This window comes from Nanorana parkeri, unplaced genomic scaffold (genome assembly GCF_000935625.1).
Source record: "Nanorana parkeri isolate BGI_ZX_2015 unplaced genomic scaffold, ASM93562v1 scaffold2195, whole genome shotgun sequence".
In the NCBI taxonomy this organism is placed as follows: domain Eukaryota; kingdom Metazoa; phylum Chordata; class Amphibia; order Anura; family Dicroglossidae; genus Nanorana; species Nanorana parkeri.
The window spans coordinates 17,866-41,678 of NW_017308463.1; the positions used below are offsets into that span (position 1 = coordinate 17,866).

General features: G+C 39.9%; 1 protein-coding gene across 1 annotated transcript in view; it reads left to right on the forward strand.

Moving 5' to 3' along the window:
* The window catches only part of LOC108801015 (alpha-2-macroglobulin-like), a 47,507-nt gene that overhangs the window by 17,770 nt on the left and 5,924 nt on the right, over positions 1 to 23,813 (forward strand). Inside the window, 18 exon segments of the mRNA XM_018572985.1 lie at positions 1,857 to 1,992; positions 3,893 to 4,022; positions 5,919 to 6,144; positions 7,000 to 7,126; positions 7,446 to 7,567; positions 9,361 to 9,421; positions 9,967 to 10,050; positions 10,190 to 10,273; positions 10,276 to 10,365; positions 12,153 to 12,234; positions 14,653 to 14,809; positions 15,699 to 15,773; positions 17,872 to 18,034; positions 18,918 to 19,123; positions 20,507 to 20,722; positions 20,802 to 20,929; positions 21,619 to 21,709; positions 23,303 to 23,371. Of these exon segments, the coding sequence (XP_018428487.1) occupies positions 1,857 to 1,992; positions 3,893 to 4,022; positions 5,919 to 6,144; positions 7,000 to 7,126; positions 7,446 to 7,567; positions 9,361 to 9,421; positions 9,967 to 10,050; positions 10,190 to 10,273; positions 10,276 to 10,365; positions 12,153 to 12,234; positions 14,653 to 14,809; positions 15,699 to 15,773; positions 17,872 to 18,034; positions 18,918 to 19,123; positions 20,507 to 20,722; positions 20,802 to 20,929; positions 21,619 to 21,709; positions 23,303 to 23,371 (2,247 nt within the window).

Below are 23,813 nucleotides of genomic sequence, written 5' to 3' on the forward strand. Positions count from 1 at the left end.
TGTAATATAATATAATCTTATTAATATCTTTTTTACAAAATGTCTTGTAGTGTATGATACCTTTGAAGCCCCAATTTTGTTGATATGTTTAATTGATTTACAAGAGTTGAGAGGTTGACATTCATGCAAAGGAAAAAGCCTAAATAATCTGTAGCTCTCTGCAACCCATCCGTGACACCACAGTACAAACACAGACTCCACCTCTATCATTGTCATCACTAACCCACACCGCCGCCTGAAAATGCTGTCATAGTTGGTCAAAGCACCATCCAGTCCTATGAGGTAGCAAACTGACACTTGCTTGTGTTGCTATTAAAAAAGAAAATAACATATACAGTATATAATTTTAAGAGGGTGGTTAGCAGCAGCTATAGAGAAGGAAGAAAGCCTTGTTAAGTTAGTGGTCACGTTACAGCAGAGTGGGATTCTTTTTCCTAGATGCCTCTCACTAGCATCTCTCATTTGCTTTTGAACAGACATGTCAAATTCCACGGCCAAATGCCTCATGGTGTAATTGATTTAACATGCCTCCTCTGTCTTTGGATAGAATGTCACTAGGCTGGGTGTTCTTCACCTTCCACTAGTGGTTCTCCGGTGCAGATAGCAATCACCTATCTTTCCCTTTATGCCTCCTGCAGCAGAACTAATGATTCCCAGTGCAAAGGCTGCCAGATCAACATTCTCTTCTTCTCATTTAGTCCTAGCCAACTCTTCAATCTAGACCTCTCTACTGAGGTTTATACCCTCTATCTATTGAAGCACTCACATTACATTCAGACAGGTTCTCTTGCATGGTGTGTAAGGAGAGACTGGAGTATATAACTTCAGTTGTGTATGCAAAGGCACATTTTTTTGGTTTCTTTTGATTATAGTAGGGCAGGGTCAGATGCTCTGTTAAGTTTCTATTCCTGTTTGTGTCCCTCTGGAAAGATTCATCCCTCTATTTGTACTGGTGATCATTGTCTTAGACAGAAGAGATGGGGGTAAACCTTCCAATTGAGTCACCTGTTCTGGTGACAGCTATCTAAGAGAGGCATTCTCTTCTTTGGGAGATTTACTTTAACTTCCGGTTGCATCTCTGGAACAGGAATTGAAGACTCCCCAACAGTATACAGACATGGCAAAAATAACATGACAGTAATTTTATTCCTTCCCTACTTTATATCAAACTAAAAATAAAACATGTTGGCTATTTATACACTTTTTGATTTACTGAAATGAAAGTTCCTTCACAATTAACAGTTACTTAAATCCTCATGATTTGGGAGGAAGTCTTTCATTATTAGCAAGGGGTGCCAACACTTTTTCTTATTACCTTCTTCCTACTCTGCATGGAGAACCAAATTCTCTTGCTTTTCATGTTTGTTGACTCCACGATGGTGGAACACTTGCATACCCCCCGGGGTTTATATATCAATACCCACAGGATTAAGTGCTCAGGAAAGCTCAGAAATGCAGATATTATGAAAGGATCCTGAAGAATAAGATAGTTAATCAGTGATGTAAGGTAATATGAAAGCTATAGAAAAGTTTGTGAAGGAATAAGACCACTAAAAGACTTAGGGTGTGGATGAAATGGAGAAGAAGGTTGAACTATATGAAGTAGCTGAGATAATGGATTGCTATGTATTGCAGAAGGGGTTCCTGAAATGGTGTGGAACCACTGGACACACACATTCAGATTTACTGCAAAGTTTGATAAAGAAAGGAAGAGCATTGTACAATAAAATGTAATTGATTACAAGGTGCTATTGATATTGTCATTGCTTTAATGCATGTCTCAGAATACTGAACCCAAAGCCTATGTCATTTATATTGAAATTCCATTGTTGGATTTGTTTTCTTACACACCACAGACAATCAAATGTAAAATACTAACAAGTGCAGACATTAAGAAACCCATGGAATGTCACAATATTATATATGCAGATTATGCAATTATGCCAGGGCTTCCAGGGCTTCCAAGACCTGCAGGACCCCAAAAACCAATTGGTAAGATTGTAGAATAAGACAATATAGCTGAGCCTGCATATACTGTATATAGCTGCTGTCATAAAAGTGGATGCATGCACGAAAAGGAGAGGTGTAGGGCCCCCAACATCTCTCATGTAACGCTCATTCATACCTTATTCTGTTTGGTGTAGACATGTAAATTTTGTTTCGTGCTGAATGCAAATTTGAAGGAATTGTCATGGATTCGGACATTTGGATGCATCCGAATTTCCAAATGAGACAAATGCTGTCTCTTAGGTCTGCCCCTCTTCTGATTTGGGTGCCCAAAGTGGGCACCCAAATTCCCATGAGCCCATATGCCCACAGACCCCACAACCACTAGTGTTGTGGGGAAGAAGCCAATGTCCTCATCAACATGTTCTAATGGAACATGACCATACTGCATGTTGAGGGCAAGTGGCCTGGTATGGTGCAGGCAGGTGGGTGCACGCTTGTTCCCCCCCCCCCTCCCCCCCTTCTTGCTCTGCCAGGCCAATGTTTAGATCAAGGGTGTAGAATGGGATTTTAGGGGGACACGCTTTTTTGGTTTGGTTTTTTGGTGTGGAGTCCTCCCTTAAAATTACTACCAGATCTAAATGGCCTGGTATGATTTTTTTTTGGGGGGGGGGTCGGGGAGGGGGACCCAATGTTGTTTTGTTTTTTAAATTGATTCAATTAAAGTAGTATTAAGGTCTGGGAATTTTTTTAACTTAATGCATTCTTTGCATTAGGGTAAATATGGCCCATAGTATCCAGCACACTTACCTGTCAGCTAAGCTCATCCCCGCCGTCGGTTCCAAAGCGATCCTCCGTTCCTCGAACTTTCTGTTTGCGGGGGGAGGATACTGATGGCAGAGGAGCCATAGGCTTCTTCTGCCATAAATCAAAGAGAGAAGGGACGTGGGCTGCCACAGGGCTGTGTGTGTCTATAGACGCACACAGCCACTGCGGGCACGAGCGTGCACGGGTGCCTCCATTAGAACAATGGTGTCACCTGTACAGGGGGCAGGGGGAAGATTGCTGCGGGCACCCACTAGAAAACGAGGAATTAAAAACTTTTAAGGAAAAACGCCAACAGCCTCAAGCAAAGCTGGGTCTCCTTGTAGGAAATATTTTTTTTTAAAAAAGGAGGCTTTAATATCACTTTAAATTAGTTGTTTTTTTAATTAAAAAATGCATCTGAATTTCCAAAATGAAAAAAATAAAATTCATATTAGTGATGAATATCACTAATATGAAACAACACAAAATCTGAATGTACCTGAAACAAAGCAAAACACATTTTTTGACGGCTTACATGTCTAGTTTGGTGTGTTGTAATAACACTTGTGCTTTAACATGCATTGCATTAAGGCAACCCATTCGTTTGAATAGGCTGGCAACGTACCAGACGGCACTTGTACATCTTCCTTTATTTGCAATGCTTGCACCACAATGCATGATGTGCATCACCGTGCATTACACTGTGCAGCAACACTATTGCAGGGATCATTGGGGTGCCATTAAGCATGAATAGAACTACATTGTATAAACATGTGTAATGTGACTTATTGTGTGTTTGCAACAGTGTGTATGGGCTCTTAAATTGAAATAGTAATGTCGGGAGGAAATCTGAGGAAATCTGAGACCAGGAGACACTGTTACATTGGGAATACTTGCTTTCAAGTGTCCCAGTTGACCACACTAGCCAGGATAAAGAAATCCCTGAGATAAAGAAATCCCTGATAAAAAAAAAATCCCTGAGAGATAAAGAAAAAAAACAAAAAATGGTTGCTACGGCAACAAAATCAGTTAGATGATTGCATAGTCACATTCAATACACAGCCCACCCCCTTCTTCCCCAATAGTACACATATACCTGCATACAATATACTTAGAAACCTGTTCTTAATTTTTTCAGTTGCTCTTGCTGATCCTGGAAACATAATGCCAGAAAGCATACCCAGGTTGGCGACAGTAGAGGAGAAAGAAAAGGAGAAAGTTCGAATATATTTTCCTGAAACCTGGCTATGGGAACTTATATCAGTAGGGTGAGTCTCCGCTTGTACATTCAACCCAAAAAGCAGAGTTCATGTAAAGTGGAAATACAAAACCTGTTTTAGCTAGAGGAAAAGCAGATGAAAACCTCTATTGAGTTTTGTGTCCATGTTTGGAGGATTTGCTTTACTCTGTACTGGCGGCCATTGTTACTGGGACAGAAAGTAGGTCTAAAATATGTAAGGGTTGTAACCAGATTGTGGCCCATCTCAGACAAATCCAGGCACTGTTGGCTGGTTGCAGAACGGAAAATCATAGAAGATAGATTAACCATTCTCACAAGCCGTGCAATTCACAGTGGATGGTGTACTGAGAAGATGGATGGCACCCTCAAACTTGCATGAGATAATATTCACACATCCTGTGTGTGTATAAGGAAGTTAGTCTATTCGAAATGCATAAGAAAAAAGAAAAAGAAAAAAACATTTTGGGACTGGGCAGTGTCTCTTAAAGAATATTGCAACTTATCGGTCCTTAGATGGGGACTGCATTACTGTTTTTTTTCAGGCTAAGAATTTTTTTTTTTGACCTTGACAGATAGAAGTGTCCTTGTGACTTCCTGTGCAGTAAACTGATGTCTCAAACCATAGTTATATTCTGTAAACTACAAAACACCCCCCCTCTTTGTAAGAGAAATGAGGAGAGGCGCAGCATAGGGTGACAACACAGCTCCTCCAACGATAGAGTAGATTGTTTAACTGGGTGAAAATAAAGGAAAAATCTTGGAGAAAAAAAAAACACTGCAGCCACCACATTTACAGACTTATCAGGAGAAGGTGCAATATATTACACCTTTTTTTTATTGGGTTTACCTCAGTATTGTTGCTCATAACACCTATTAAAACCAAGGATTGGTGATTAATGTTTTCTTTTACTATGGTACTATTGGTACCATTTTATACTTGCTTATTATAACGTGTACTATGTTGTCTATTTGTAAACCATTGGCAGGGTCCTTCACCCTCGGAATATCTGTGAATCTTTGTTGTGGGCAAATAATGGCAAAAACGAATGTGCTTAATATATTTTTCCCTGTTAGAATGTAGTATGTTGTAATAATATATTATGGCCACTAGATGGAGCCAAAGAGCATAAGAGCATATGACATAGGTTTTCACTAGTGATGAGCCGAACACCCCTGTGTTCGGTTCTAACTCGAACTTTCGAACATGGAAAAAGTTCTAACTCGAACTTAGAACTCAATGCAAGTCTATGGGGGTAGAACTCGGAAATTTAAATGTCCCCATTTTGAAGCCTTATATGCAATTTATTGGCCATAAAAAGTGTATGGGGATCCGGGTACTGCCCTGGGGGACATGTATCAATGAAAAAAACACTTTTAGCGAACGCTCAAACATGCTATGTTCGAGTCGAACATAGGTTCGACTCGAACGCGAAGCTCATCCCTAGTTTTCACTTCCTATGCACCTTCAAGTGGCCATAATATAATATTACAACACACTACATCCTAACTGGGGAAAATATATCAAGAATAATTTTGGGCATTATTCGCCCAAAACAAACATTCATAGATATTCTATGCCCAGTGAATTGTTTATAAATAAACCCCAGTATGTAAAAAATGGAGGAAGGGGAATATAGGGGAACATTTGGGGAGATATTTGTTGCTGTTAGTAGCAGCTCCACATTTCTACAGTTCTTATGCATAACTTTTATTGGGGATGCTTTGTCCAAAATGCAGCTAAGAAAACTGGATTAAAATCTGTCCCTTTCAACCACTTACCTTCTTTTCTTCATTCTCCTTGTTAATGAAATATAGAAACTAATAGGCCAGTATTAAAAACTGCCCCTTGCTTTCCCCAACTTTCTCTAACTGTTTGCTTTGTTGGTATGACTGTGTGTTATTTTTCATTCTTTGTCTTCTCCAGAGACTCTGGCAATGCTGACCTCCATCACAAGGCACCAGACACCATCACAGACTGGAATGCCGGGGCCGTATGTTTGGGTCAGAGTGGATTTGGCCTGTCTCCTCCTGCCTCTCTTCGAGTCTTCCAGCCGTTCTTTGTGGATCTCGCCCTCCCGTATTCTGTAGTGAGAGGAGAAACTTTCATCCTTAAAGCCTCAGTATTTAACTACCTCAAACAGTGTATCAAGGTTAGTAGTGTTAATCATATTAACCAAATCATTGGAACTTTCTTTATCTATTCAAGGAAAAATAATATTTCATAAAGATGGTTTTAGATGTTTCTTCATTACAACAATATAATGTTTATGGCTGCCTAAATAGGCTGGTGTCTAAGGTGTCTGAATGCTCCTCCCACCTCAACTCCATTGAGTAAACATGAATGCTTGATCACCCTAAGCTTGCATTTGCCTAGACCATCACACATCCTCCTGTGTCTATGGCTAGCTTTAGTCTCACCACATATTACCATCTGACCATACAATTTCCATACCATCAGTTTTAGATCAACCTCGACTATGTAATTGAGGACTTACCTAAACTATCCAATCAATCAATCTGTATACCATCGGGCAGGCCCAGATTTCAGACTCAACAGTATGTCAGATGCAGTGTGTGTTCAGGGGCTACTAAGATGCTTCTGAGATGCTTTGATTTGCCTTTTAGTTGCTCAAGGAAGTGCTTATTTTTTTTCTAAATTGCATTGTGATACTCTAAATTGCATTTTCATTCACATTGACTTGTATGGAGTAGAAAAGCAGCTTAGTTACATGACTACTTAAAGTGAAAAAAAACTCCTCAAAGTGAAAACAAAAAGCACAACATTACCCTGAAGGTCAACTACATACACTTCACTTTAAAATGATTTGCAGATCCTTACTTATGTTCTATAGATATTGATACAGACCATGTCTGTGACCTTCATGCAGCCTGCAGCTAAATGAAAATGCCTCCCCTTACTCTAATCACAGTCCAGTCTTGTGAATGCAGCATAATGTGACATTTAGGCTTGAGACCTTCCAGTTCAACATACAATGTGTTGACAGATTGAAGTCAATCTCGGGCCCACTGAGGAGTTAGAGCGGACCCCTTGTACAGACTGTACCTACAGCAGCTGCCTGTGTGCCGATGAGAGCAAAAACTTCTACTGGAACCTGAAAGCCACCAAACTGGGTGAGAAGGGATTTACAAACCCAACATTAGACATTTATTGGTTTGCTGGTATTGTTGATAACTGGTCATTATATTTCTTAGTGACCCATGAGTATAAATTGTACACTTTTATATTCTAATTATACAAAGTTACTATTTTTCTTTTCTTTATCTACCTACACATTCTACCTGTGAACAGGAAACACATTTTAATGGATCTTTTCTTTCTGAAGTGCAAACTTTTTGGATGCCCACATGATCCAACCAGTTTTCATTTTAAAGTGAACCTTTTCTGGCTATCGTTATACAGTGTGCAATGGTGACCTCATTTTTTTTCCAGGAGAAGTAAATATCACAGTACGGACTGAGGCTGTTAAGACTACAGATTTATGCCAAAATGAGATACCGATTGTTCCCAAACAAGGAGCTACTGATACCATTGTAAAACCGTTACTTGTACAGGTCAGTGTGGAAAAACAGATCTAGATCACAGGAACATACATAGGAACATGACCTAATTTGGATTAATTTAAAATGTACATTTGGAACCAAACTTGACAGGAAAAAGATAATAGGTAGCTGTCTGAAAGTCAAACGGTAAAGTAGGGTATACACGGTTAGATTTTTGAACAAACGGTTGTAGGAAATATTAAGTGGGAACATTCGATACTGGCATCAGAAACTTACAAGACACTTTCAGTGAGTTTTTTTATGTTTCACTATATTGACCTTAGTTCATCTCACAGTGAGGGCAAAGTGTTTGTTCATCTTTGGAAGCTATATCCTGGTATGTACACTGAAAGATTGACACTGGACTATCTGGAGGTGTACAGGTACTTGTCTGTCACCTTTGTCAAGTGCCAAATGTCTCAGTTCACATTTTGTGGATGAGAGGCTCAGCGGTTTACTGGTTTAAACGTTGTTCACAATATTAAACTGACTATACACCAGTAAACTTTCATTTGAAAATTCATTTTCAGAACATTTGTTCAAATTTCTAATAGGGTTGTATTTGACTAAAGTGACAAAATAAATCAAAGCAGCAGGCGCAGGATAGAAATTGTATACATAAATGCAAGCAGTGAATGTGTTTTTTTGCTTGAGTAACTCCATTTATTCCAAAATTAAATGTTAAACTCACACAATATTTTGAACAACATGTTACAAGTCTTTGATGGCATTATTGAATGTTTTAATTAGATATTTCATACAACAGATTGTTTGAAAATCTAGCAGCATGTGCCCGGCTGTAAGGTAGCTCTTTTCTTTTGTTTTCAATGGCTTCTCTTACAGCAGTACCGCATTGGGTAGTAGGCTGCCTTTTCTAAATCCACATAAATACTTGTTTTCGTATGCCCCTCAGGTCCATTTAGGGGCCAAACTGTAGACAATACTTTGCAGCTGGAAAACATATTTTACAGAAGAACTCCAGGATTTAACAAATGTTACCCTTGCAGTTAGGCTACCTCCGTACTGCAAGAGTAAACTGCTTGTTTTGTTCTAGGGGACAAAATAAAGAAGATATACTCGGGGGGCGTGGCTTGGCAATGGCCGTGTGAGCAGTGTAAAGATATACTCATCTGATCCTTGGTCCTGCAGTGGACAGTGCTCACCTCTGTTCCCTTCCGCTCTGGCTGTATTATGTCCTTCGGCGTCCTCGCATCTAATGCGAGTCAATAGACCTGCAATAGAGGTGATGAGATCAGAAATCCTTAGACCCCGAGAGCCCGGGTGAGAAGAGACTGCGGGGAACACTGCACTGTTGCTCTTCTGTTGTCTTGTACCAGTCTTGCCACTCTCCGTTCTGCCCTAACATTGACTAGTCGCTGACGGCCACAATTCGCACGTTCAGACCCAGATTTTCGGCTGACAGTCCAGCCAACACTTTAACAACAGCTGCTCTTGAACATTTAATGAATTCTGCTGTTTTGCTGATACTCGCTCATTGGCTCCGCGCCAACAATTACCCCACGTTCAAAGGCTGTTAAATCGCGTTGTTTACCCATATCTTCAGGAAAAAAATAACTTCTACTGTCGTGGTAAACAACCTGCTTCCCTATTTATAATGGTCTGGCCCTCTAGCAACTTCAGCGCGAAATTACAGCTAATTATGGCTAATTTGCCTACAAACGTCAGGTGCTCATAATAATCTGGCCACTCAGTGTATAATCACAGGGCAAAGGGCACTGCAAATTGTTTAAAAATAGACCCTGTGTTCTTACATTGTTATTTTTCTGTCTTATTTCATCTGACAGCCCGGAGGAGTCCTGGTGGAGAAAGCACACAACTCTATGCTCTGCATCAAGGAGGGAGAAGGTGAGGAGACAATTATGGAGAACAGAGCCCAATTGTATACTGAACTTACTGGGGGGAATGTATCAAAGCAATTGCGACAGTTTTAGCCTCTTAAATAATTTTTGTTTATGTGCAAATCTGTCTTGCAACATGTGCCCCTGTTTTGACCTGAGCTTGCACTACTTTTTCAGTCGCATGTTTTTTGCACCTGTTTTCATCTGCACTTGTTCTGGGCTGATTGCATTGCTCCTGACTTTTCAGCTGTCATTCACCGGCTAGAGCAGCTTAGAAGAAGTTATTCAAGCAAGAGCTGTGCTTGAATAGCTTCTTTGAAGTGCAAATGTGACAGTAAGGGTCTAATAGACCCTTAATGTCACCTTAAAGAGACCTGTCATTACTAATATGCTATCACATAGGGGGCTTGTGAATACAGATTGTTTTGAAAAGTTTATATTAAAAATGTTTTAATAAAAATGTATTTTGCATGTTAATGCGGGGGAAAAGGAGAAACCAGGGAAGGCAGAATATAAACAGACTACATTTCAGCATTAAATGTTGTGTTCCAGGTAATACTAATACAGAAGAGGTCTCCCTACAGTTACCTAAGAACATCCTGGAAGATTCTGAAAGAGCTTACGTGACTGTATTGGGTAAGATACTTTTATATAGCCTAAGTATTCTATGCTTCCTATTAAATTAAAATTGAAAATTAAAAACAAACTTGATATTCATATTTATATTGTTTTGCTGTCTTTCATTTTACTGGTTCCCTTTATTTCAACCTTACAGGAGATATAATGGGCACAGCATTGCAGAACCTGGACCGTCTCCTTGCCATGCCATATGGGTGTGGAGAGCAGAACATGATCCTCTTTGCCCCAATATCTTTATTCTACAGTATCTAGAGAAGACTCATCAGCTGACCGATGAAATCAAGAGCAAAGCCACAAAGTTCCTGGAGAGTGGTAAGAAGCTGTAAAATTACTACTTTGTTCTTGTGCAGAGAATGGGTACAGAACATACAAGCTGTCATGCAGGACAATGTTAAATGTTTGGTATCCAAAGACTGTAAATTTAAACAATCTAATACATTTTATGGAATCTACAAATATGTAATATTTGGAGACTCTTGGCACTTATTGCTTTGCTTATTGTTGGTTATAAAGATTATATGTACAGTTGTGTGAAAAAGTGTTGGCCCCCTTCCTGATTTTTCCTTGTTTTGCACGTTTGTCAAACTTTAATGTTTCAGATGATCAAACAAATTTAAATATTAGTCAAAGATAACACAACATGCAGTTTTTAAAGGAAGGTTTTTATTATTAAGGGAAAACAAAATCCAAACCCACATGGCCCTGTGGGAAAAAGTGTTTGCCCCCTAAACCTAATAACTGGTTGGGCCACCCTTAGCAGCAAGAACTGCAATCAAGCGTTTGCGATAACTTGCAATGAGTTGTAATTCAGCCACATTGGAAGGTTTTCGAGCATGAACCGCCTTTTTAAGCTCATGCCACAGCATCTCAATAGGATTTAGGTCAGGACTTTGACTAGGCCACTCCAAAGTCTTCATTTTGTTTTTCTTCAGCCATTCAGAGGTGGACTTGCTTGTGTGTTTTGGATCATTGTCCTGCCTCAGATCCCAAGTTCGCTTCAGCTTGAGGCCACAAACAGATAGCAGCACATTATCCTTCAGGATTTTTTGGTAGACAGCAGAATTCATGGTTCCATTTATCACAGCAAGCCTTCCAGGTCCTGAAGCAGCAAAACAGCCCCATACCATCACACTACCACCACCATATTTTACTGTTGGTATGATGTTCTTTTTCTGAAATGCGGTGTTACTCTTACGCCAGATGTAATGGGACACACACCTTCCAAAAAGTTCAACTTTTGTCTCGTCAGTCCACAGAGTATTTTCCCAAAAGTCTTGGGGATCATCAAGATGTTTTCTGGCATAACGGAGACAAGCTTTTATGTTCTTTTTGCTCAGCAGCAGTTTTCGTCTTGGAACTCTGCCATGCAGGCCATTTTTGCCCAGTCTCTTTCTTATGGTGGAGTCATGAACACTGACCTGAACTGAGGCAAGTGAGGCCTGCAGTTCTTTGGATGTTGTTGTGGGGTCTTTTGTGACCTCTTGGATGAGTCGTCGCAGCACTCTTGGGGTAATTTTGGTTGGCCGCCCACTCCTGGGAAGGTTCACCACTGTTCCATGTTTTCGCCATTTGTGGATAATGGCTCTCACTGTGGTTCGCTGGAATCCCAAAGCTTTAGAAATGGCTTTATAACCTTTTCCAGACTGATAGATCTCAATTACTTTCTTTCTCATTTGTTCCGTGATTTCTTTGGATCTCGGCATGATGTGTAGCTTTTGAGGATCTTTTGGTCTACTTCACTTTGTCAGTGAAGTCTTATTTAAGTGATTTCTTGATTGTGAACCGGTGTGGCAGTAATCAGGCCGCGGTGTGGCTAGAGAAATTGAACTCAGGTGTGATAAACCAGAGTTAAGTTATATTTTTAACAGGGTTGGCAAACACTTTTTCACACATGGACATGTGGGTTTGGATTTTGTTTTCCCTTAATAATAAAAACCTTCCTTTAAAAACTGCATGTTGTGTTTACTTGTGTTATCTTTGACTAATATTTAAATTTGTTTGATGATCTGAAACATTAAAGTGTGACAAACGTGCAAAACAATGAAAAATCATTCTCAATATATTTCTCAAAGTATACATTTTGCATGTGTTTTGTTTAGGATATCAGCGGCAGTTGACATATAAGCATGATGATGGCTCATACAGTGCCTTTGGAAAGAATGACCCAGAGGGTAACACATGGTGAGTGCCATGACTTATATAATTGTTTTGGCAGATAATAAAACTCCTAAAGTTGTTCCACACCCTAACCAGATGGCATTTTGTTTTCTAAATCATTATATATCATAAACAATTGCCATGTTTTTGTTAAACTGATTTTGAGCATTTGGGGCTCTTTAAGAAATCTCATGTTTCTTAAAGTGTCCAAACAGTCTGCTTAATCTTCTCCCATCATTCTGTTCACTGGGTGCATATCTGTCTTCTTTTGTTTAAATCTATGTCCCCTCTTCACCAGAGATAGTGGCCTAAGGATCCACCAGGGCTGATGTTTCAAGATCTGGGGTAGGCATCATAGATGCTGTAAATCTGCAATTTTTCTTTAACATAAATGAATTGTACACATTCTGAGAATGTATGATGCAATGATGGTGTGATGAATGATGGTATGATGTTTCAAAGCATTGTTTGCATTACTAGTTGGTAAAATGATAAAAGGGGTTCTTTGAAAGTGCAATTCATTTACCAACTAATATTGCAAACAATGCTTTGAAACCTCATACCATCACTCATCATTCATCATACCATCATACGTTCTCAGAATGTACAATTTATTTATCTTAAAGCAAAATGGCATATTTACTGCAACTAGAATTGCAGCCAGAATACAATTGCTAATCTAGAAAATTACTCAAAGCAGATCCCCCTAAGGCCCCACTGCCATTAAAAAATATGTTTAGAGGACATTCCAAAACGCTTATCAATCCGCATAAGACTTTTTAATGCTTTCATTTTACCCTATCCCCGCAAGAGTGTTTTTTTTGCACACATGTTATAATGCCTAAAAATTACTTATAACCCCACACAATTATATATGTCCTTGGCAGTTGCAAATTCATATGTTGCATGATATTAGCACAAGTCGTTATCAAATGCAATTTTTTTTTAAATATACATTTAATTTTAGTTTACAAAAACCATAACATAATACCCAAGTTTTTTAAATAAAAGATACCCACATAAATAGTATAGTAATATAAATAGATACCCAACATGCCACCTGTGAAACGGCAAAAAAATATGGTACTCCAAATTGTCCATAAGCGATGCTTTAAAAGCCTATACAGGTCACCAGTTTAGAGGTAACAATTATTAGTGACATATGTGTCGATACCTAACATGTAAAGTGCAATCGTAATTTTCATGCCTAGGAACACCCGATATTTGTTTGCATTAGTATACACCCGTTAAAGGGGCTTTAAAAATTTAGACCCCTAATGTTACCTTTGCACTACAAAGAAGCTGATCAAGCACAGATCTACGTGATCAGCTTCTTCCCCCCCCTTCTCGGAATGACAGCTCAGAAGCTGGAAATGATGCAATCAGCATCGCTTGCAGCTTCATTCAGCGGGGAGGATATCAGTGAATGCATGTTCGCTGGTCTCTCTCCCCGATACTCACCAACATCTATGATGCCGGTCCCTGGCCGGTAGGAGGGGCAGCAGAGTCTGGGAAGCAAGGCAAGGGGTGTCTAGTGGGAGTAAGGCTCTTTTTACCAGCTCCTGGAAGCTATCTGGTGGCTTTTCAGCTGCCACAACCACTTCCAATGTAAAGCTGACTGTTGGCTTCACACAGGTAAACAGACTCCCGGTGGCTATAGGCACCGGAGTCTGTTTACACGGGCCTGCTGCCAGTGCCGTATGCCTTACAGTGCCAGCAGCGAAAGGGTTAAACTGTTTGGTATGTTCAGTTTAGCTTTGTTTTGAGAAAATAGAATTCTGTGTGTCTAGAGCCTGATAAGAGCTTTAAATGTGGCTAAACACACATACGCACGTAAAGGCAGCTAAATGCTAAAAGGCAGATACATCTAAACGCAGGAAAAAGTGATCCGAGAAGCATAAAGCTTGTTTATACTTGCCGGGGCATTTCTCCAGTGTTTAAATAACCTAAGGGCTTGTTCACATCATGTGCATTGACCTGCTTTCAACTGCACAGTGCAGACTCAACACCAGGACACATAGAAAAGAATTGTTTTTTTCTGCCCTGTTCGCATCTATAATGCTGCAGTGTGGTAAGGTGCATTTCTCCACAGCCCATCGCACAGTACCGCATCCCTCTGGTGATATATTTGACCCTATATGCCCACATGCTCATATTAGGTTAATGTAATTGACCAAATATAGTATGTGGCCACATAAGGTCAATGAGGTCACCAGTACCGCACCCCTTTGCAGTATTTGCAGTTGAGGCACAGGGATGTCCTGGCTGCAACTGATTGGCTGTGCACTGATACCTAACTTTTGAGTTTGGATAAGCTTCGGTGGGAGCACGCGCTCAGTTTTACCTAAGTGTCTATTTAGGAAATATAAAGTGGTCATTGGTTTAGGTTAATGATAAAGTAGTATTAGGGTTACTAAATACATGTATTGCTCTATCCTACAGGCTGACTGCATTTGTAGTGAAATCCTTTAGCAAAGGTCGGCCTTACATATTTATAGATGAAAGTCACTTGAAGCAAACTTTCGCCTGGCTGAGGGAGATACGTAAAGAGAATGGCTGCTTCCGTAATGTTGGAAGACTAATCCATACTGATATGAAGGTGATTTAATATTTGATATAAACAATGTGATATAATGTTTTTCATAAACAGGATTATATAATGGAGACACAGTGGCCTCTACATGACTGTCCATATTTTGGTGTTTCGTTTGTTAGGCAAAGGTAACTTGAAAGGTAACTATCTTCTTGGTGGGAGAGACAAAAAACACTTGTTCATATTCAAGTCTTACAAACATGATTGTCCACTAGATGGCCTCAAACACAGTTGACCCCATAAACTAATCAGATTGCTTTAAAAGAATAAAAAAATGTGAAAGAAAAAAAGACTGTGATTGTTCTTAAATCAAATAAAAGTAAATTGTCATAATTTTTTCTTTTAATTATGCCTGTGATATTAAAGTCAAAAGATTTGTAAGCAATTTGAAATGCTGATTAAATCTCTTGCAAAACATTCTGCTCCTTGATGTTTACACGTCTTAAATTCCTGCAAAATCAGCTCATCCCCTGAATACTGGCCCTGAAATCCTGTTTTAGGGTGGCTCCTTTCCCTTGCAGGGTCCAATGGAGCCTGGAGCCACCCTTGTGTGTGCTAGTAAGCTGTGTGTGTCTCCACAAGCACAAAGGCACAGCAAGGCAAGACACTCCCCTCCCCCACTCCACCTCCTACTCCTTTCCTCAAGCTAGTAGATGGACAGCTGCAATCCTGTGTGTCCTGTCCCCTTGATTTTGTACTCATCAGGAATTTCAGGGAAGTGGAGCTGAGAGAGTTGGAGCAAACTGTTCAGAAACGCAATGATGGCAAATTATTGGGCATAAAAATAAAGGAATATTTTACTGGGTAATATATATTTGTTTGATCTGAATTCATTATGAAAAAAATTTGAGAGTCTAAAACTACTTTAAGACATAACCACTGTTCTATTTTACAGGGAGGGGTGGAAGATGAAGTCTCCCTTACTGCTTATGTGACAATGGCCCTGATAGAGGCCGGTGTATCTCCGGAGGTAAGAGATCATCAACATTTAAAGAGATTATTTCCTTTTAACATAGGTTGTACTTTAACCCCTTAATGACTGAGGCATTTTTTTTTTCATTTTTTGTTTACATGTTATAATCCACATTTTAGGCCTGAAAATTACTTAAAACCCCCAAACATTGTATATTTTCTGAAATACAATAAAATGGTGGCAGTTGCAAAAAGACCCCTAGTATCGCCTTAACACTTGAGATAAATTATTGAAGTGCAGATCGAACTTCAATAGCTTATTGCTGGGCTTCAGGAGCCGAGCACTGACATCTATGGGACTGGAAGTGATGTAATTGGCATCTCTCCGGTCCCATAGTACGGGGAGGAGATCAGTGACCGGAGTTTTGATAATCTCCACCCTAGCCTCCCCCCGACACCAGAGATGCCGGTCCCAGGCCCGTAGGGGGAGCAATGGAAACATGGCGGTGGGGCGGGCCCCTTTTACCAGCCTGGCAGCAGGTGAGCCGCAAGAATCACTTCTACTGTAAAGCTGACAAGTCGGCTTTACAGGTGTAAACAGAGTCCCGGCGGCAAAAGCCCCCGGGAGTCTGTTTAAACAGGCCTGATGCCAGTGACGTACACTGTACATCACTGGTCATGAAGGGGTTAAAAAAAAATCCATTGGTATTATTATTATAACTTTGCCACTACACACCCCATTGTCAATGAAGTAAACATTGTTACATTTTTCCCAGTTTGAAATATAATGGTCAACTTTCCCAAAGCTTCCTACCTACAAAAAAAAGTGATCTTTGAATGTTGCTTCTGAATGTAACTTTGTTCCTAACTGGTTAATAGTAGATAATGTTAGTATGCTTGTACAGATGGCCACTGGTGTTTTATTCCCCCCTGAGCAAGTATAGATATCTGGGCTTGTAACAGCTCCCTTACATGTTGTTCTGTGCAATTAATTTTTCCCAAATAGGAAATAATATATGACCTCTGGTGAACTAGGGATAGACGGGACTATATACGCCTGAATTTGACAAGTATAAACCACACTAGAACTACATAGAAACATATTATGACAGACATCCCAACTCTCCCGGACGCTCCGGGAGTCTCCCGCTATTGGATAGCGGCTCCCAGCCGCCCGGGAGAGAAACACTTCCTCCCGAAAGGTGTATCTGCTCAATCGAGCAGATAAACCTTTCCCTGCGATCGTTTTTTTTTTCTTTTCTGACATCGGGAGCCGCGGCCCGACCGTCAGTCAGAAAAGAAACAAAAAGGCATACGAATCCATAGCTAGATTCCTATTGGCTATTGCACTTTGCAATAGCAAACTAGGTAATGTACCCACCCACTGCTGCTGTCAATCAGCAGAGGGGGACCTGAATTTTTCTATCAGGTCCTCTTCTGGTAATTGAAAGCAGCAGGGGGCAAGTGCAATAGCTAGTTTGCTATTGCAAAGTGCAATAGCCAATAGGAATCTAGCTATGCATTCTTATGCCTTTTTTTAATATTCTGATGACTGCAACTGTCAGAATACTAAAAACAAAATCAGAAAAAAAACCTGCAGATAGCAAAGAAGCTATTGCTTCCTGTGCTATCTGCCATCATTTCAGGGGGGTGCTCTCTCCCAGCCCCCCTAACCCCCCTCCGCGGATGGGGGGGGCCTAGAGGGCACCTCCCTGAAATGAGAAGGACACCTCCCTGGAATGGCTTCTTTCAGGTTGGGATCCCTGTTATGACCACCAGGGTTTGTGAGATAAACTATCCATTGCACCTATCTGAAGTACCTCCTTCACACATTTCAATAGGGAAACTAATAGGGAACAAATGACACATTACAGACTCAGAAAATGCATCCCAGGAAGAGAAAACAGGAAGTTCAATTAACAGCAATGCCCTGGGTGTCACAGACAAGAAATAATAGAAAGTGTTCCCAACAAGAAACACAGATTACATAATTTCAAACATTTTGGCTGCAGTTCTACTTAAACAAATTGTATTTACCAATTCTAGTTGTATTCATAGATCAGATTCATCATGTATCTTTGTTCTCCTTTTGATCACTCTTCCCAATTTTAGATTAGAAAATGCTGATATTTCATGTTAGCCCATTCATTTTTTAGGATCCTCTGGTCAGGAATGCAGTGTCCTGTCTGCAGAAGGCCGCTGTGAATGTGACCAATGTGTACACCCTGGCTCTGCTGGCCTACACCTTTACATTGTGCAGAGAGACAGAGCTCAGGAAGGCTGTATTGGACAAACTAGAGGAAAACGCTATACGAGAAGGTGATTTTTTTTAAAATTGTTAAATGGAATTTTTTTCTTTGTTCCATAATGATTTTGGGTCTGTTACATATTGTTTTGTTTATAAGTTTCAGAATATTGATATGATATTTTATCCTATATTTTTTTACACTATGGGTATTCCAACTTTGTTTTATAAACAGAATTTTAATTCACACTATATGGCCAAAAGTATGTGGACAGCGCTCCATATTATTGAGTTCAGGTTTTCTAGTGAAGGAAACTGTTAATGCTACAACATACAGTACAAAGATATTTGAGACAATTGTGTGATTCCAACCCCGTGGCAACAGTTTGGAGAAGGCTCTTTTACATTCTAGCACAACTGTACCCCTTTTTATAAATCCAGGGTCAAAAAACATGCTTGATGAGTTTATTATCAAACCATATCAGGAACCTGAGTGGCCTGCACAGATCACTGACTTAAAACCTACTGAACTGGATGGACTACAACACTTATTTAGTCTACACTTCAAACTATCATAGGAGGCCTTCTGAGTGAGGTATGGTATAGCCACAAAGAAACTCCCAACTCCATGTTTGTTCCCATGTTTTTGTAAATTACTCTCTAAAACCTTAGATAAAGCCATATGGAGGGATGGGGAAAGGGAATGAGCTCCTGCTCTGGCTCATTATTAAGATGCAGACTTCAAGGCCACAAACTGGTTTTGCTGAAAAAGAGTTCTAAACCATGTTTTACCAACCACGATAAACCCAAGAGTTTAAACCACTGTTCCAGTGTCTCATGTTGTCCTAGCTGAAGCAAATTCAAATGCTACAGAGATCCTGCAAAGTCTATAGTAAGGTTCAAAGAAAGAGAAAGACAAGATCATAGTGTAATGATATGGTGTCTTTGTATCTACAGATGGACAGCTCCACTGGAAACGGGATTCTGCTCCTCCTATTCAAGATTCATACTGGCACAGAGCTCCATCTGCTGAGGTGGAGATGGCTGCCTATGTCCTCCTGGCTCTACTCTCTGGAAGTAAGCCAGACCTGGGCAAAGCTGCAGAGATTGTGAACTGGCTAAGCAAACAGCAGAACCCCTATGGAGGCTTCTCATCTACACAGGTGACTGATAACATGCCAATGCATAACATATCCCATTGCCTTTTTGCAGATCAAGTCCATGAAACCATGATTACACAGTTATGGCTAAACTCTGGTGGGTAAAATCACTGACATACATGTTAAATGCATCAATGTTCAAGAAACAAATCTCAGCACCCCAGTGCTCATGACTGTACAACCCCAGCAAAGCCATGATTGGTGGCAGGTTTTAAATATACACCCCCTTGGCTGATGCAGATCTTTTCAGACTTATATACTTACCTTCCTTTTGCCACTTCTTGTGATAGGAACAAAAGTAATCTCCTGAGTGAGTTACAAGTCATGGAGTTGGAGCTCTCACAGGGCTATCTATGTACTCCCTTTTGACAACACTGATAGGCTTTACGATGTCACACGGGTCAATCACATGCTCTTTCATACCCTGAGGTACAGGATATATCCCTCTGCTCCTAGCACTGAACAGAACAGTAAGAGAACAAAGGAAAGATAAGTGTATGCTGATTTGGGTTGGGAGTGTTAAATCAAACCTGTCCTTTTGTTGTTATTGGACAATTAATTGCTTTTTAGGACACTTGTACTGAGAGCAGTATACAAGCCCACTGCTTAACTTTTTATTAAAATGCTACTTAGCTGGCTATCTCTAGCTTCAATATTTTTACCACTGACCCAAGACAAGCATGCAGCAAGTGAAGTCAAAGCAAACAGGACTCCTGGACTGCAAACCTTCAGGTCAGTGAAGTATTGTAGTGACTTGATCAGCATAGAAGTGGGGCAACCAGCATCATAAAAAGGAAAGGTTATCAATGGCAATTACAGCTACTATTGACAGGTTTCTCTCACCCTGTCAATAGTCCCCCCCCCCCTTCACTTCCCAACTTCCATTGCTACTCTTTTTGCCTGTGCTCTCCCACTGCTCTGTTCATCTGTTGGATCTTTTTGTCTAATCTCCATATAAGATCTATGTAGTTCATTTTCATAGCCTACATATGATTAATGACCTGATCCGCATCCCATGTCACAGCTTTTAGGTCTAACAATGGGCCTCAGTGTGCTGAACAATGCATCCTGTCAATAAGGGATGAATACTCCCTCATAATTAAATGTTAACCTGGTAGTTCTGAGGTTTTAGACGGATGAATAAGTAGTGGGGAACGTCTGTGAGTAGCAGTGGGTCAGTAGTCCTTCAACGGAATCTATCACATTGCTTTAATGGGCAAAGTGATTGATTGATTTTATTTAAACACCCCTTATTTAAAAGGGTTGGCCTTTATTTACAAACAATATGTTAGGTGCTGTAACCTAACACAATCTGAAATCTACTTTTGATAAATGTATTTAACATTAGATGAAGACCTTCACTAGCATTCCTTTTATTCTATGTAGGACACAGTTGTGGCTCTTCAAGCTCTGGCCAAGTATTCGGAGCTCACATTCGGTGAAAAGGGTGATGTGACTGTGACCGTTACATCCACAACAGGATTTCTGGAGAAGTTTCATGTAGACAAAACTAACCGTCTCCTTCTCCAGAGGGCAACGCTAGAGGCTGTTACTGGAGAATACACGGTGACAGCCACAGGGAACGGCTGTGTTTTTGTACAGGTGAGAGGATACAAACTATCTGACTTCTCTTCTCTTACTTAATCTTCCTCTAACTCACTTTTCTGCCTTCATTTCACAGACCGTCCTGAGATACAATGTCCCTCCACCGAAAAGAGACATCAGCTTTTCATTAAAGGTGACACCACATTTAACCAGAGAGTGTCTGGGGGATCCAGTGACAAATTTTGAGATTCTTATCAGTGCTACGTGAGTTTTTTTTTTACAGTTTTCTCTTATTTATCTGGAGACACAGTGAAAAGTTGGGGGTATAGCATGGCCATAAAAGATACTCAAACATCTTAATGACATGCAGCAAATCAGTTTTGCATTAGTATCATTAAGGTGAAATTTACATTCTTTACAATTTTTATTTTACAGTAAAGGATGCATAAAACTCTCACTGCTGCTGTAGAAAGATGGAGACTCCAAAGCAGGATAGGGGGTTTTATGAAATTGCAATAGAGGGTTCTTGGTAGATGTCACATGCAAGTGCATTGTCCACTCACATCTAATCTTAACACCTATACTCTAGCTATTTTGATGTTAATCGATACACCCAACTACCAATATTCCATACAACCAACCACCATCATAGTACCTGCAGTACTATCATGATTGTGCTGCAGCTGGCCAGCATGCAAGTTACTGGGTTACTAAGCTATCCTAGTAGAGACCAATGTACTACTCTATCCTAACCCTGGGCTGGCTATAAAATTAAAGCCAATGCATACAGATTATCCTGATACCTTTCAGTTAACATTTCCTCTCCAGATCATCGGATCGGAGCAAACCCATTATGTGTCAGACAAACTGTTCATGCTTCCTGAAAATTAGCCATATGTATTACGGGGGATGACATATTCTTTCACTCTAGCCCTGTGTTTTTTCTCCTACAGCTATACTGGAACCCGGGAAAGAACTAATATGGCTGTTATAGAGGTGAAGATGCTCTCTGGATACATTCCAATCAAGAGTACAGTGAGAAAGGTATGGATGTCTGCCAGGAAAAAAACAGTTAGCATGCAGCATTAAAGTTTAGTGCTTGAGGTCACTCGGCAATAGCAGATTATATTAATGTGGGGCAGGGTGGTGGCTCACTAGTTAGCATCACAGCATTACTACACCTGTTCTTAAGGTCAGTTCTTACCTTAGAATCTGTCAACAGGGAGATTGTATGGTCTGTCCATGCAGTTGTGCATTTTCCCCTATATTGTACAATTACCGGTATTTTACACTCCATTTATGTTCAATTACAAAAATGTACAAAAGAGTGAAATATTAATGACCTGGTTCAGAACATCTCTTATTATTGGAAGTGTGCCTGTACAAGAAGATTCTTTGTGCTACAATTTAATCAGTAGCCTTAAGAATTAAGGGGAATTTGCAGTAACCCATAGTAAATGGATACCATCAGGAGAAATCTTTTTGCTGCTCTGCCTGCAAGAAAGTTAATCTGGATTAGCTGCTATGACTTACTGTACTTTGCACATTGACAATGCACTAAGTTCTGATTTTTTTAGAACTTTGGACGTATGAGGTACTCCTAAACAACTTAATCTAAGCGCCTAAGGAGATGCACTCTGGTGCTTCATGCTCTGGAGGCCCCACTGCAGTTGTTCTGCCACCATAACCAGCAAGACCTGGTTGTCATTTTGAAAGCCAGGTCCTGCACTGTGCTGTGCTCCAGGAGCTCAGACAATGGCTTCTGTTTAAATGAATGATTGATAAATCCAGTGGTTTATCTATTGATAATTTAATTGATACATTTTAACTATATTATTGTTACTAATTCTATGCTGAGAAGATCAAACGATTGTCTTATGCTGAAGTACTGCATGACATAAATCAAGAAAAACTGAGATGGGCAAGGGTGGACTGACCTGTAAAATGTAACAGTAATTGTTTTGTGGATTTGGAACCTCTGAAACAACACTTCTCTCAACAATGGGTAAGGATTGTGGCAGGCCTTGATACAGGCAGACATATTCCAATCCTTGCCCGTAGGAGATATCCTTTTGACTACAATCAAATACAGTATACCTTTGGTCTTAAATGCGGACTGTTGTGGTTTAAATGACTGACTTACTTTCTACAATAAGTCTGGTCATGGTGACTAGAGTAAGTAGGCATAATACAGTATATAGGAAAAGATTTTCCATCAGGCATATGGGCAAGACACAAAGTTACAAAGTACTGTTTCAAAAATAATCTTCCAGCTATAGAAGAGCCCAACGTATTATATATCAAAGGAACTATAAAGATGAGATCTCTAAGCCAGCAGTTGAGTTTCAAGATAACATCTGCCCAAAATGGAGAAAAGAGAACAACAAAAAAAGAAAATCTACCCAACAAAAGTTTTATATAACTTGACTATTCAACCACCGCATCAGCTAAACTGTGACTTCCCATTTGTGGTGTTACTCCATGTGCAAGACAGAGGTTAACTTCATAAAGCCAAGACATGTACTAATCCAACATCATCACCATCATCAAATGGTGACAGGAGACTTTAACCATCTTATAACATGATATGAACATTAGGATATGTTATTGTTAATGCATGATTTTTTTTTCTTACAGCTGGAGAAGGACAGACTGGTACAGAGAACTGAAATACAAGTGGATGTGGTCACGTTATATCTGAATGAGGTTTGAATACCTTTTTATCCTGTGAAGTGGAATTATCACTTTCCTTCTAGTTGACTCACCTTATTGCTGTGTTTGGCTACCCATTGACTTGAGATTGCAGCTGTAGAATCTAAGCATTCTGCAGAATAATTGTGACATACAACTGCAGCTTTTTTTTCTCAATCATCTCCTATTGTGCAGTTAGCAGATACTCACAGTGGTGGCTTTATCTGAAATATAAAATAATTGAAGGATGGCACTGTATATAAACACAGTTCATTTGAGAAAATCTGTCACTGCTTGATAAGCAAAGATACTCTAAACTTAATGCCAAAGTTGGTGCTGCAAATACTTGAGAAAAAACCCCTCTCTATACTACTCTTATAACTCCAAAGGGCTATAGGGCTGCCCAGTGACACATCCATTTCTCTATTAATTATACACTTTATCAAACACATCACAT